Below are 13,715 nucleotides of genomic sequence, written 5' to 3'. Positions count from 1 at the left end.
TGCTGGGGGTAAAGGGAAGATGACTGAGGAAGGCACTGGCAAACAAATTCTGCCTTGGAAACGTCGGGATGTGATGCCACCCATGGGTCAGGAATGACCCAGTGCTTGCACAGGGAACCTTTACCTTACCTATATACATATATGGTGAAATAAACAAGTATTTGTTCTGTCTTATAGTGTGCAACTGGAAGTGATATAAATGCAAGATGATGATGTGAAAAGATGGCTTAGAGTATTTATGAATGTCTTTGTTCCACAGTTTATCTAAAAACAACATTTTTATCACATGCTCACACAGTAATTCTTGCCTCTGATTTATAAAAGAGTAGCGACCCTGTTTTCTGTCCACATAGTTTCTAAAGGGTTCCTTTTTTGCTTGGATTTTGAGATGTTTCTGTACAGTCATCTGAGATAAGTGTTGACTAGATGCAAGCATTTACAAATCATCTCCTAAAATACATGAGATGTGTTGACAGTTTCAGGAGAACCCGAGTTCCAAGACTAGCAGGTTAAATTACATCATGAACAAATAATTAAAAAACAAAAACAAAACAGTTTCTTCCAGAACAAAAAGCATTCTGCAGTGCCAGGTAAGAATACAAAGTATCTACAATATGCACAATGTACATTGCAAACTGTAGGCAGAAACTTCATCCCAATAGTAACTATTCTTAACTCGGATATCAGAAGCTCTATTTTAAAAGCTAGTTATTTAAAGAAATAAAGTGACCACTGTTTTCCTTCTTTTACATAAGATTCTGAGCATACTCCTTCCATGAGCAGTATCAATAGTTATGTCCATGAGTCTTTACTCTGAAAGACAAAACAAAGCAAAATTTATGTAAAAATGAACATGAACTCCAGGGTTCTCAGAGAATCTCACATACATCAGTTGTGACTAGAAAACTGTTTGTTACGTTGTCATGTACTATGAGGACAGGAGACTGCAATGCTAGGTTATTGACTCTGTTTGATATAACCAATTCACCATTAAAATTAATTTGTTTCTAATTTTCTAAAGCTCATGAAAACCTGTTATGACATTAGAGGGCTCAGATTTAGGAAACCTGAAACTTATGTATTGATGATCCATTCATAGCATCTGGAAAAGAAGGCTATAGTCAATTAATGCTTATGCTTATAGAATATTGTTAGTCTTTGAAGTACCATAAGACTCCTCTTTACAAAATATGTGCTTTTTAAAAAAAAAACCTAAAGGATCTTTCCTTTCATCATCACATAGTAATTCAAACTATACAAAAATCTGGGTCACATGTATTTCCAAATGTACAAGAAGTTCTAAATGTTCATTATTCAGTGTGAAACAAGTACGTCTTTTTAATATCAGGCTAATGATAGTATACTGTCTAACTTCTGGTATGGTAGTATGTAGTATATACTTTCCAATTATATTGATACAGTAGTATGTCATCCCTTGGCTGGTTTATCCATCCAGACATGCACACTTTTGATAGGTAGGTCTGACGAAAATGGGAAGGATGAGGGTCCTGCTATTTATCCTTATTTATTTTCTATTTGTGCACGGTCCTGAACCATTTGGCAAACCAAGTCTATTAAACATGACCCTCAAGTTCCAGATTAGAAAACAAATAGGCTCACACTACGGAGCAGGTAAAAAAAAAAAAAGGAGCAAATGGGAGGGTAAGACTTGAGAACGGACTTTCTTTGTGTTGTGCAGAGACAATCCCCTTCTCCTTCAGCTTCCAATTAGTCACACTAGTGTTCAATAGGAGAAGAATGGGACCCTCGGGCACAGCCTTAGATTCTTTAATAACTTGGAAATGTAAAGGGAAAGCCAAAACAAAGGACTGTGGGTAGAAACAGAGCTCCAGAGTTTACAGCAGGAGTTTCTTTTCCTGGAGTTTTTATATGTATATTTGAAGAGGTTACAAATCTCAGTTCCATGTGGATGCAAGAGACAAATATCTGTAAGCCATTGTGATTTCCTTTGCCTTTTTTATGAGTTAAAAAAGCAACCATTTTCAGCACATCCTCAGATGTTAGCAGGTTTAAACCCTTGGCAGCTCAGGAGGTGCATCCTTGAAGCTTCTGTTTACTAGAGATAGAGTTAACCCAGCCTTGCACTGCAGAGTTGCCAAAATATGAGACTGTTGTGCTGAACTACATAAAAGCTCGTTCTGGATAAATAACAGCTTCTCACACAGCAATGACTCTGCAGGTGAAGCATTCTTCCATTTGATGTTGAAACTTACCAATGCCCTTGCGTTCTGTTCAGCAAGAAATTGGATCTGTCTGCATACCCTGATTCCTATACTTTTAACCTTCCTGGCCCATTCGCCTCTTCTTTGCTTAACTTTCATTTCCCTCTTTCTTGCCAAATTCTTTCTGCTTCTTCAGTAACTTCAGATATGACTGATTGTTACTGCATTCAGAATGCTGACCTTGGAAGTTTAAGTGGTATAAGCTAACACAAAAGATGGGCAGGATAAATAACAGATTGGAAGAGCAGTTGACTGTGTTTTATTTCTCTTCAGTTTTGGTGCTCTTAAAACTGAGAAACTATACTCACCAGATACCAGGAAGAGAAGTCTGATGAAGTTTTTGTGAAGTGCATGACTAACCTAGAAAAATACACCAGTAACAATGGCTTTCCCCACTATCAGCATCATCTCGTACCACTTTTCCCTATCCTATACTAAGCATTAGAAGGTAACTGTTTCCTACTCATGTTTTTTTTAAATTCACAAGTTACTGATTTTTCCAAAATGACCAAAACGTACAAAATATCTGGGACCAAAAAAATAAATAAATGAGAAAAGACTGCAGTGAATATAAGGAAAAGGGTGAGAGCAAAGAATATATCATTATTTGTATAATAATATATAATCTAATCACTCAAACTTAAATTGAATCTCACAAATTTGCAACAATCACATTCCTGAAGCATGGCATGACCCTCTATAGGCAGTGTACCAGTTATGATAATCTGATCAACATCTGTACATTCTTCCTCTGGTTTTTCTGTCATTGAATTGATGCTATGGAATGGCCTACCAGAGGAGATCCAAAAGGTACTATCATTGGCTATCTTCATGAAGAAATGCAAAACCATTTTATTTCATAGGACATTGAAATAAATTACTTGTACTGTAAAAGAGCTTGTTAATTTGGGTATATGTTTATGGATGTTGGGTGATCTCATTTAAGTTTCTGTGTTTTTACTGTATTTTCTTTGCCTGGAGACACATTGTATTAGCTGCCATAAGTCCCTGGAGAAAGACATCGTATAAATATTTTAATAATTACCTGGTTGAAGTGTATTAGTGCACAATCAGACTTCAGAAATAACTTTTGCATGTCCAGAAGCTTGTTGTTAGCATAACTACTTAACAGTAGCTGATTCTTCACAAACAATTTTTGTTGGTGTCCAGAAATTGGAGCTAGCAATTACCAAAACATACTGCTATTTATGTTCCTGAGGGGTATTATCAGCAGAAGCGCCAGTTTGACCTTTGACATATCCAAAATGAATACAAAATGCACCTTTTGGTTCATATCTAATTATATAATCACCTCCATAATACATTAGTTAAGAACTGCTGTGGTTTGCTAGAGGGCATATCTATTCAAGATCTAAACTGAATTAACAGTTATTCCCTTTTTTCAGGCAATTCTTGGAACAGTGGGTCTCTGATATGGGCAAGAGATCTCTAGGAGAATTATAAGCAGCCTTACAAATTGCACTCTCCAGAAATCTTGGAAGGAAATGACGATAGTTAAAGTAGTGCAAAATTGATATATGTTTGTACTATAGATCTACTTCAAAGTCCTGTTCCTTCCCTTTGCCAAACACAATGCCCTTATGAAAAGGTGTGGTCACCTTTAAGTCTTGTACAGGTTATTTCATAAGACTGATGAACCTATTTGGAGGAATGCTATTACTGATGGCATGCATGTGTAGAGTTAAATTTATTCCCAGGTATTATCACTCCCTCTGTTGTATTCCCCAGTGTTGAGCAAACTGAAAATAAAGAAGAAAGCATTTTGTTCACATTACCTACAATAAATGGGTTTAACCACAATACAAATCTTATAATTCACCTCTTCAGTCCCAATGGTTACAGGACAAATCCACTAGATTTAGTGGTAAGCCTTAAATACACCTCAACTGACAGACAAAGGAAAAGTTATGGTGCTGCAATCCTTTACCTTTATTGAAGTTTTCAGTTGCTATGGTTTCAAATATTTCATTGAAATCACCCCCCCATTGTATGAATAATGTGATTTTATAAATGACTGTGCTTGTGATCTTTTTAACTGGGTCTCCTGACAGAAACAAACAAACAACATAGAGGATTAAAAGTGGTCCCTAGGTTAGAAAATATTAGATATCTTAATTAATTTATATGCATTTTAATATCATAATTGAGATAAATTGAGTTCCTTTCTTCTGTTGCCACAGAAAGGACATATTGGCCATCTATGAGATACCCAAAGAGATGATAAGTTCTGCATTGATCATCCCATCTCAAAACTGGATGGAGTAAAGCCACAGAAGGTGCAGAAAGGCCAACTTATGGCTGGAGGTTGTAGCTTCTTCCTTATAAACAAGATTTAAACAACTTGAGACTTTTCAGAGAAAACATTGCTAAAGAAAGAGATCTTGAAAGAGATTGATAAAATTATGAACACGAAAAGAGACTAGAAGTGAGGTTAACTTCTCTTACTCCCACCCCACCACAAACAATGAATTAAAATGATCAGCAGTATTTTCAGGGTGAATGTCTTTTTCATATACTTCATATTTATAGAGTTCACTGTCATAATATATGATGAAAACCAGAGGTTTACGGTTCTATCTGTCACATTTCTCATAGGAGCTCAGGATTGTCCCTACTTCCACTTTATCCTCACAAGAAACCCATGAGAGTGACTGACTCAAAGTTGCCCAATGAGTTTGAAGGTGGAGTGGGGATGGCAGGCTTAGATATTGCTACCTCCAAGCAAGCATCAACAGATGTTTCTTTCCAGAAGGTTCTACATCTTCCTCACTCTACAAATCATTATAATCTGGTATTCACAGGGCCAAGCTAGATGTTACAGCTTCCATGGGTCTGACCCAGGAATGCCGATGCCATTTTAAAGGAGAAGCTGGCCATTAAAAAATGTCTCAAGGGATTGGCCCATGCCACAGTGGGACTAGGTGATGTTGTGACTCTCCCATACTTTTTCAAGTACCCAAACAGCTGCTTTTTCAACACCAGAACAGACACATTGGGGGGGGGGACGACAAGAAAGTCTGGTCCTGCTGTGCTGCAGCATTTTTAAATGGCTGAATTCTTCTCTAAAATGACATCAGCACCTACAAGTTGGACCTGTGGATGCTGTAATGTCTAGTTTGGCCCTTAGGTTCCCTATGGTTGAGTGATTCTCAGGGGAGCAAGCATTTAAATATTACTTTTTCCATCTGGAGCAGGGCCAGTGGAAAAGACCTTTTCAGCAATGTTCACATTAGGGTGGTAACATCTAAACCAGATGTTCAATGAATAGGGTTACCAGCTCTGGTTGGGAAATAGCTGGCTATTTTGGGGTGGAGCCTGGGGAAGGTGGGGTTTGGAGAGGGGAGGGACCTCAGCAAGGTATAATGCCATAGACTCCACCCTTCAAAGCAGGCATTTTCTCCAGGAGAACTGATCCTGGTCACCTGGAGATTAATTGTAATAGCAGGAGACCTCAAGGTGTCACCTGGAGGTTGGCAACCCTACCAATGGAGCATGCATGACTTGATACACTAAAGAGGCCCAAGGAATGACTGTCAAGGACATGCTGTGCTTCTTGATTTGAGGCAGCAGATGGGGGCAGAGAGAAGGGGTACTTAATTAGCAATGCTTACAGGAGGTGGAAAGAAGGATGAAGATAGCTCTAATGGCTGGAGAGTATGTGGTCTTTCTTTCTGACCTTCCTTCTGAATGTACTGTACCAGACCCTAAATATGCATTTCTGATATTGTGATGACAAAATAGTAATGTTTAAATGTTGTCAGATCCTCAGCATTACAAGCTGTAACCTGAGATTCATAGGGTGGGACTTGATGATGTCAAGGGGTAATGTGGCCTGCTTAGTTCCAGTCTACATGGACCAAAATTAGCCTTGATTGGTCAATAATCATGTAACCTTTTCATTTGTGCACCCATTACTTAGATGGTTGGCATTCTGCTGCAGAAGGAACATTGTGTTATTTTTGAGCCTCTGGGAGTATTTTCTGTGTTTGAGTTTCAGCTACTTTTGAGATATTTGAGATTGGGCAGATGTGTTTGTAAACTAATGACTTTAAGGATGTGATGAGATTAAAAATGACGCCTAATTACCTCTGCATAGTTAACCCTTGGAATGCTTCCAGATGTGCCAGGGGCTGTGCCTCTCCAATCATGCAGGTTAATCACTTTCAGTCTGTATCACAAAGTGATCCCATTTCACTGGATACCTCATTTTCTCCATATGGCAGACAGGTATTCTGTGGCCTTTTGGGGATAGCAGTTGTTTTGGAAGGTTGAAACACACAGCAAAATATTGTCACTAGAAGCAGACAGTTCTTTACTGTTACACAAGGGCAGTGGCAAACCTTTACATTTTTAAACAATACTATCTCTGTTTAACAAGCTGTTCCAGAAAAAAAATGTGCAGTGGACAATGGCTGAAACCCGCAACCAGCTCTTAACTCTAAATACCAGCACGGTGTGCTGCTTGAAATCCCACCTATCAAACAGAGAAAGCTGAATCTCGGCTCAGTTTAAATGTCTGTGCTGTGTCAAGCTGTCCACCCAATTAACAGGAAAGACAGTAAACAGAATGCATGATCAAGGACAAGGCAAGATCTGAAGTCAGAAAGTCTTGAGGAAGAACATTCAAGAAACAGCCACAAAGGAAAAAAGGAGAAATCAGAAGTACAGAAAACATAGCCTGGAGTTAAGAGTAATGAGCAAGTCAACACTTTTAAAAACTGCAGTACCTTGGGTTGCCAGGTCTCCCACTATAGCAGGAGACTGCCCATTGGCAACTCTCTCTTCCCACAGCTGTACCTGTGGGAGCTGGGAGGAAAAACATTGTCAGCATAGTAAGATGCCACTTCAAGGTAGGGTTGCCAGCCTTCAGATACTAGCTGGAGGTCTCCTGCTACTGATCTCCAGTCGATAGAGATCAGTTCACCTGGAGAAAATGGCTGCTTTCCCAACTGGACTCTATGGCATTGAAGTCCCTCCCCTCCCCAAACCCTGCCCTCCTCATATATATATATATATATATATATATATATATATATATATATATATATATATATATATATATATATATATATATATATATATATATATATAATGCATCTCCCCATCACTCTTGAACCTTAGCCAGCTCTTGTGAGTCTGGAGTGACAAGGGCCTTAGAGTCAGAGTTAGAATATTAAACAGTGTGCAAGATTTCAAGCTGTCTAGAACTCTTTTTTAAAAAACCAAAAAAACAAATGCTTTCCTATGTTTAAAGTTTATTTCAAGTTGAACTCTAGCATTGCAGGACATGGGATGGTTTCTACTTGCAAGGAACTTTGTTTTATGGGTTAGCATGAACAGTGCTATGCCGCATTCCACCATGTCATTCTGCTGCATATGTTGACCCAGCCTAATACAAAGGACTCCTACATCTCTTGAACCTTGATATAGTTCTCATGAAGAAGTTGTGTTTTAAAAATAAAATGTTGGTTTTATATTGGGCCATACTGATGATGAAGTTATTCCAGTTTCTAAAGAGCTCTTTTTGCCTTTTCTTTCCATCACCCAAGATACGACTGGATGGCTTGAGAGGCCACCAAATACAAAGTCCCCCAACCCATGAACTGTAAAGACACTACCAACGTCATCCTCTGATAGTTTACACAAAACCAGGACAGGCCCCTTTAGTGAGAAGCCTGTGCACCCTCTATTTTCCTCAGCAGGCAAGAGAATGAGATTGCTAAGGTTCCCAGAGGAAAGCAAGCTGGTTGTGGAGAAAGGGGAGTACTCACACGAGGAACACTTCTGACAGTAGGTGGGACTCCAGCTTTCAGTGTTCCTTCACACAATACCCCCTCCCGAATGCAAATATAAAATTAGACAGCAAGGAGAATTTTTTAATGTCTATACTTTGTTTGACAGGCTGGTTTTCTGTTTGCAATGATTTTTTTTTTTAACACGGGAGCATTGTACGATGCGATCCTCCCTCCACCTGCAGTCTGAAGTGGAGCAGGCCAGCATTTTACCACCTCATTCCCTCCTGATTTTCCTCTGTGTGTGAGACCCCAACCGAGTGATGCACAAGACTTATTTGTGTTTAATTTGTACACCACTAAGATAATATTGTAAAAGGGCGCAGGCTGCCTTTCCCCCCAAACTGGTTCCGGCTCCATGCCAAAACTTCCAAAAGTTGTGACGAATTAACACAAAGTTGACATAACAACTAACCAGCCCAAGTATAGGGTGTGTGTGTGTTAAGTGCTGTCAAGTCGCTTCCAACTCATGGTGACCCTTTGAATCAATGTCCTCCAAAATGTCCTATCTTTAACAGCCTTTTATAGGGACTGGGAGGGAGGGGCAAATCAGGAAGCAGCGAAGGAGGCAGCTTCTTACATACCTGGCTGGTAGAGCCTAGTGCAAAAGCTCAGGTCTGTAGACTGCCAGCCGGGTCTGCCCCTATTGAGCCAGGGCCTGATTGGCCCATTTGAAATATAGGGCAGGCCAGGAAGGCATCCAGCAGAGCAGGAAAAGTTCCAGCTGGAGTTAGAAACGCCATGGCTCCTTCTCCAGCTTCCCCACCAGCAGCCATTTTGTGGCAGCATGGTGGCTTCCCAGCTGAGCCCCCGCCTCACCGTACAAGCCCCTGAACCTTATGCCAGCTCCCATCCCTCCCCAGCGCATGCCAGCAAACTGGGCTCGTAGGTGAAGATCAAAGAAGATCAAAGCTTGTCTTTCTGCAGGAAACCTGACTTACTTAGAGGGCTTCTTTGAGAGAACCGTGTGGATGCCCACTTACAAAAGAGTAAGCCCCACTGAACACAGTAAACATGTACAGAATTGGACTGAAGGAAGGGGGTGAGAAATGCAAGAGAAAAGTGGAATTTTGAGTGACCCAAGTACTGTCAATATGTGAACATTTTATCAGAAGAAATCTTGGATTGTTTGAGCTTCAGTCCAAGGAAAGCTGATTTTCAGCAGTCCCCAGAGATCAGGACCTCTTCATGTGGTAAAAGCAATGTAGACAGAGGTCTAGTAAGTAGACACAACATGCATTTGGCACCCTTACCAAGCCAGCATAAGTTTCAATGTCTTTCTTTGCATATAATTGTGAAGGTTTTCACCACCACATTCCAAATTCACTCTCAATACCATTCTCAGCATGGGTCTAATGATGAGATGATTGTGAAGAGCACATCATAGTGAAGAGACAGCATGTGTGTAAATCCTTCCGACAACTACAGGCTTTCTTATGCAAAGTAGAAGCAAGGGAAGTGAACAAAATCAGAGGCATATAGGATAGTCGTTTGTCAAATTAAATCAAGTTTTCAGAGTGAAATTAGCCTTTTGAGATCAGTCCAAAATATCCTTCGCTTTATGAAACTCTTACAGTTACTGGCAGTCGTCTGCTCACAGCTGGAATCTGTGGGGCTCTTCCTACTTTCATATATGCCACTGCAAATTAGGAGTGACTCACTTTAGCTGAGCGGAGCTGAAGTTAGAGGAGAATCAGGCCTTCTGATTTTATTGAAAGGTTATAGCCGGGTTCAACCCCCAAATGTCATCCTCTTCTTTCCTTCTAGGTAAAACTGTCATATAATTAATAAACCTGTTACAGATGATGTTTCACTAATTAGGAAATGGTCTTGTTCTACTACTAATTAGAGAATGTCTCTGACACTTGGACACTAAATTGTCAAGATTGACCCCCCCCCTAATTTATTGATGAAATATTTTCTCGTACTAATCATGTGAGGCACAGCTAATGGCTACTCAGCTGGAGAGAAGATTCTATTTATGGAAAATATAAGAGAATTTAAGAAACATCCCTGTGCTCTTGGCTGTGGGACAAAACCAGGCACAAATCACAATCATGGTGTTGTGTAGTGCCTCTTTAAGAGGCTAACTCCAAAGGCCTCTATGAAAGCAGGTTTATGGAAAGTAGGAAGGAACAGCTTCACTTCACTTATTGGTAACTTGTAGGGGTACTGAGCCTATGGCTATTCAAAACCAGGCTGGTTAGATAAGCTGTTAGTTAAATACTGTTATCTTTCTCTTCCAAGCTGTATTATCTACCTAGAGGTTTTCATTGCTAAAAAATAAGCCATTATGTTAAAGAAGCCAATTGTTCATTATTGCTTTTGTGACAAGGGGGGGATCCACCTAGTGTTGCCAGTAGGCATGCTCACTTTGGGTATGTGCTGACTCTACATCTGGGTAAAAACCCAGACATGGCATCACAACCAATGTTCTAGAAACACTATGGCATTTCCATAGAGCTTCAGAGGGAAGGGCTGTGGCTCAGTGGTAGAGCATCTGCTTGGCATGCAGAAGGTCCCAGGTTCAATCCCTGGCATCTCCAGTTAAAGGGACTAGGCAAGTAGGTGATGTGAAAGACCTCTGCCTGAGACCCTGGAGAGCAGCTGCCGGTCTGAGTAGACGATGTTGACTTGATGGACCAAGGGTCTGATTCAGTATAAGGCAGCTTCATGTGTTCAGGTTCATCAGCAGATGTGCTGCCATCACAGTTGGGGTTTTGTCCAGGGGTGACATTGGCACATAGCCCAATGTTATTTCTGCCCCTTGCCTTACCCCTGAAGCACCTGGCAACTGGTGGGAGTTGTAGGGGGCAGGGACATGCAAAATAGGCATCGCAGTTTCACTTCTGGCATGAACCTGGGAGTAATGGCAGCACATTTGCATGACACTGCTCTAGGAATCCTAGAGTGTCATGCTGGTGACACTTCCAGGTTTGTTGCAACACCTGTTCTTCCCACTGTTCTAATGAGTGGTGGCAGACAACTGGGCTCTAGGGCAGGAAGTCCTCCACTATAGCTGAAGACCTGGCTACCCTAAACCCAACTGCTGATAAAAAATATCCTGAAGCTGTGAGAGTAACCTGATACCAGGCCAGCTCTTTCCTTATTGCTGTTGCATCACTATAGAAATTTCTACGCTAAGTCCTCCTGGATAACTCTCTTAAAGAGGCAGTAGACAAACATGTATCTCTTCTTTTTGTAAAGATAGTTTATGCATACACAGAGAGCTGCAATTTGGATTGTAACTATGCAAAAGAAAGGGGATTAAACCCTTCAACCTCTGCTCAGTTTTAGTAACTGAACCAGGTTTTGGGCACTCTTATTAGCATTTTAAAAAGGGAAAAGAAGGATTTTAAAAGAACATTTACATTACCATCCTATTCAGTTATACCTAGGGTTGCCAGGTCCCTCTTGGCAACCGGCAGGAGGTTTTTGGGGCGGAACCTGAGGATGGCAGGGTTTGGGGAGGGGAGCGACTTCGATGCCATACAGTCCAATTGCCAAGGTAGCCATTTTCTCCAGGGGAACTGATCTCTGTTGGCTGGAGATCAGTTGTAATAGCAGGAGATCTCCAGCTAGTACCTGGAGGTTGGCAACCCTAGTTTTACCCTTCCAAGCCCATTGACTTCAATGGACCTAGAAGGGTATAACTCTGCTTAGAATGGCACCGTTAGTATTGAAAACACCACAGTTGCCCAATCTAACAACTTTATTTCTCCACAGTCACAATATTCTCCTGTATGAAGATGGCCATGCTGTTGTAGCTGATTTTGGAGGTAAGGGTTTGGGGATACAATGCAAATCTCTGGATTGCAAACTAGCATTCCTACTTGCAATCTGTTAGTCAGAGATGTATAGGTTTGCAGAAAATTTCATAGATTTAAAATAAAATCAGTCTCCAAAGGCCAAAATGGAATTCAGACCATCATCTCATGGTGGGTTGGCCTTCCACTATGCAGCAGGTAATGGCCATCTGTCAGCAATGCTGATGCTGTGAACTTAGGCAGATCATGAGAGGGAGGGCAGGGAGGGTTGTGTCAGTGCTTGGCTCTCGTGGCCCTTTCTTTGATGCCCAGGGTAATGCCGATCACCACTTTGGGATCAGGAAGCAATTTTACTCCAGGACAGATTGGCCAGGGATGCTGGAGGTTGTTTTTTGTTTTTGCCATCTTCTGGGTATGCAGTAGGAGTCACTGGGAGTGGGGGGGGGAGGTAGTTGTGAATTTCCTGTATTGTGCAGGGGGTTTAGATGATCCTGGTGGTCCCTTCCAACACTATGATTCTATGATTCTATTAATTTGGGATGGCAGAAGTCACCTAACGATGTCTACTGAGTACCTGAAGACAAATGCTAGCATTCTTACACAGATTAACACTGCATTTTATGAAGTACATCATTTAAACCATGTTCAATGTCCTTACATTTCTAGTTGGTTTTTATGCAGTAGAAATATATAAGCAACATCAGGTCTCACTTTAAAAAAAAAAGATTCACCTATACTTTTATTTTTAAATCTCAGAATCCAGATTTCTGCAGTCTTTGGATGAAGACAATATGACAAAACAACCTGGGGTTTGCCTCTTTTTTTCCCTTCTTGTCTTGTTATACATAATTACTCTACAATGCATGTAAAAACTCAGCCTACAAGCAAGTAAGGAAATTAGGAGTTTCTTTTGCCAACGTGCATCCTATTTTACACTGACAGTGTTCGTTTCTGTTTCTTTCGTATGTTAATTTTTTGGTAGACTGCTTGAGACCAGCTTTTATGGCAACCAAGATTAGTGGGTACAAAATGTACTCTCTGCCTGGACTCACAAATTAGTTTCTGTTCTGCATCTGTAATCATCATTAATATTTGCTTCTTATATTAGCATGTCACTTAGTCTCCTCTTGTGACTAGTGATGGGCAAGCTTTCTCCAGCTTGCCTTAAAATTAACTCAGGCCTTTGAGGCTTCTTTAGAGAACTCTTGGGAAAACTTGGTTTTTATATTACTGATATTTCTCGAAGAACTCACAGAACAATGGTGAATTTAGGGAAACTCCCTGCCAACCAGTTCTGATTGGGGATGCCAACTCTGGCTTGGGAAATTTCTGGAGGCATGGGATGGTGCCTGAGGAGGGTGGAATAGGGGGAGGTGAGGGAGCTCAGCAGGGATGTGATGCCAAACAGTCTGCCCTCCAAAGCTGCCACTTCCTCCAGGGGAACTGGAGATCAGTTACAATTCCAAGAGAACTCCAGCCTCCACCTGAAGGTTGGCAGCCCTGTGCTGTGATCCCCACTTCCCAACCAATCTTGCCTTTGCAAAAGACAAGAAATGAGTAATGCTGACAGGAAACAGAAGAATCCTACAAAGCCTTATTCTCAAGGCCTTGATAAGGAGCAAACCTGACATCTCAAGTGTTGGCAATTTTCAGTTTCCATTTCCTACCGCTTCAGTGAATTGGAAACTACAACTCTCAGTAGAAATGCCAGCTTCCAGGTGGGACCTGGGGATCCCCCGAAATTACAGCTCATCTCCAGATTACAGATATCAGTTCCCCTGGAGAAAATGGCTGTTTTGGAAGTTGGACTCTGTGGCATTGTACCCCACTGAGATCTCTGTCCTCCCTAGGCTTCCCCAAATGTCCATGAGTTCCCCAACCTGGATCTGACA

The 13,715-nt window shown here is 41.0% G+C and overlaps 1 protein-coding gene across 1 annotated transcript in view; it reads left to right on the top strand.

Moving 5' to 3' along the window:
- TNNI3K (TNNI3 interacting kinase) overlaps positions 1 to 13,715 on the top strand; it is a 232,099-nt gene that overhangs the window by 146,506 nt on the left and 71,878 nt on the right. The window contains exons 18-19 of the mRNA XM_056845668.1: positions 11,783 to 11,835; positions 12,580 to 12,632. Of these exons, the coding sequence (XP_056701646.1) occupies positions 11,783 to 11,835; positions 12,580 to 12,632 (106 nt within the window). The remainder of the gene's footprint in view (positions 1 to 11,782; positions 11,836 to 12,579; positions 12,633 to 13,715) is intronic.

This window comes from Euleptes europaea, chromosome 2 (assembly GCF_029931775.1).
Source record: "Euleptes europaea isolate rEulEur1 chromosome 2, rEulEur1.hap1, whole genome shotgun sequence".
Classification (NCBI taxonomy): Eukaryota; Metazoa; Chordata; class Lepidosauria; order Squamata; family Sphaerodactylidae; genus Euleptes; species Euleptes europaea.
Note: the sequence above shows the minus strand (reverse complement) of the source record. Positions and strands in the feature narration are given on the sequence as shown.